The sequence below is a fragment of the Austrofundulus limnaeus genome, unplaced genomic scaffold (genome assembly GCF_001266775.1).
Source record: "Austrofundulus limnaeus strain Quisiro unplaced genomic scaffold, Austrofundulus_limnaeus-1.0 Scaffold22, whole genome shotgun sequence".
In the NCBI taxonomy this organism is placed as follows: domain Eukaryota; kingdom Metazoa; phylum Chordata; class Actinopteri; order Cyprinodontiformes; family Rivulidae; genus Austrofundulus; species Austrofundulus limnaeus.
The window spans coordinates 3,026,942-3,029,064 of record NW_013952424.1 but is presented as its reverse complement, the minus strand read 5'-3'; the positions used below and the strand labels follow the sequence as shown (position 1 = coordinate 3,029,064).

Sequence of the window (2,123 nt, the reverse complement as noted above, 5' to 3'; positions counted from 1 at the left end):
TATATATATATATAAATTGTCCCACATTATTTTGTTACACAACTCCACTCTCCACAAAACCATCACCCTAATTTGTTTTAAGGGTTACCTCCGTGATCCTGCAGGTTATGTCCTTTGGGTCAAAAACTACTTGTCGGGACTCCCAATACCAATGGGCCTAAAGGCTATTGGGGAAAACCTCAGTAGATAAACATCCAACTTGTCATTACACGTTGCTTGGAAAAGGAAACTAGTGCAACCCCTGGAGCAAAGCCTGGAGTTGGACACTCGATGCTCGACCAAACCAAGCTCAGAACATTGACCTGTGTGTACCAGCTGCAAGAAGGGTCATTGAGAATGGGTGTGAAGTGACCAAACTCCTGCATAGGGACACAGAATGTCACCTCTGCCAGGTCAGGAGCCAGAACTTGTGTGTGAGGTTGAACAAAACCAATTAGATTGAGTTGGGCTCACCTCTAAACCCAACACCTGGAGAGGGGCTGGTCTACATTGGAGATGCGCAGAAAGCATGACGATTAGCAGTTGTAATACTCAAAAACTTGAGGCTGAGTTTTTAAATAAGTACATRATAAATCAGTCACTTTTTAAAGCTGATATTTTCTTTTAAAGTTGACTTTTAAAATGAATATTGTTTCAAATATGAAACATTTTGAGTTTACTCATGCTTTAATGTTTTCCATGATAAAAACTTAAGTGTTCTGAAAGCAACAGGAAATGTATAAACCTTAATAAAAGCAGTTTTTCTTTCCATCTGTCATTTTATTGATAACTTCAGAGATRCATTATTTGTGTCATTGCTTTAGCTCTAAATATTATACAGAATAAAATAAAAAAAAATGAGTGAATTTATTGTTTTAAACACCAAATGATGAAAAGTATGGAGTTAAAATGAGCGTACAGGTTTTGTCTTTGACACAGACTGGATGAAAGTCATTTGTGTGCTGCTGCTCATGCAGTGCGAACTCACTTTAGCTGTCGAAGGCTTGTGACAGGAAGGAAGGGGCTTGCTGTCTCATTGGCAGGCCCTCTAAGTAGGGCAAGGTTTGTCACATGCCGGCGATACGAACACAAAGGATGCGAGGAATGAGAGAGGCATGCAGATAATAAGATASAGTGAGGAAAGATAAAATTAAGAAACGCCACTCTCCTTACAAAGCTGTTTCCTCTGGGAAAAAGGGACAGACGGATCTTTTTCACGGTCAATGAAGGCATGGCTGCACGCCAATTAACCCCCCCGAATGAGTAGATTTTACTAGGAAATACAGTTTGGACTGACTCTTTCATGTTTCTTCCTCAAACGTTTTCTGTGCTTTTAGGAGTGGGAGCTTGTGGTGCTTGGGAAGTTGAAGTGGAACATTGCCTCGGTTATCCCCAACGATTTTATAGAGCAGATCATGCCCAGGCTGCCCCTTCCCAAAGACAAGCTGGCGATGGTCCGCAAACACACGCTGACGTTCATTGCCCTTTGTGCCACAGGTAACTCAACCCGATAAGATGCCTTTTTTTTCTTCCTGTATTAGTTTGCTGCTTTCCCCCTTCTACATCCACCAGATTATTCCCACACACGCAAACATTCTCTCATCGTGAGTCATTTGTGATGTCTTTCGTCTCTGCAGACTGTTTTATGCACTTTCTTGTCTTTCCAAAGCCTCTAGTAAACGTTTCTTTTTCTTTTCTTTTTTTTTTTTTTTTTTTTTTTTTTGTTCACAGCTGCCACGGCTGAGTGCCTGGGAAACTCCTATCAGTTCTGTGTTTAGATTAGCCACATTCGCTAGCACTCACACTGTGTCGTGCTGTAAGCTATGCTCGTGTAGACACTGTGCATTGTTTGTTGACAGGGAAGCTTCCAGGTTTAAAGAGTCGGGGCAGCGATCCAGTGATCTTCCTTCCTCCTCCCATCCTGGCCTCGCGTCCAAAATAAACTCTATAGACTCTGAAAAAAGAAACAGGAAAAAGAGGAAGAAAAAAAAAGAAACGTTTACTAGAGGCTTTGGAAAGACAAGAAAGTGCATAAAACAGTCTGCAGAGACGAAAGACATCACAAATGACTCACGATGAGAGAATGTTTGCGTGTGTGGGAATAATCTGGTGGATGTAGAAGGGGGAAAGCAGCAAACTAATAC

At 41.5% G+C, this 2,123-nt stretch overlaps 1 protein-coding gene across 2 annotated transcripts in view; it reads left to right on the top strand.

The window, feature by feature from the left end:
- LOC106514815 (G1/S-specific cyclin-D2) overlaps window positions 1-2,123 on the top strand; it is a 13,812-nt gene that overhangs the window by 6,589 nt on the left and 5,100 nt on the right. For both annotated transcript variants that reach the window (XM_014004254.1, XM_014004255.1), the window contains exon 3: window positions 1,317-1,476. In XM_014004254.1, the coding sequence (XP_013859708.1) occupies window positions 1,317-1,476 (160 nt within the window). The remainder of the gene's footprint in view (window positions 1-1,316; window positions 1,477-2,123) is intronic.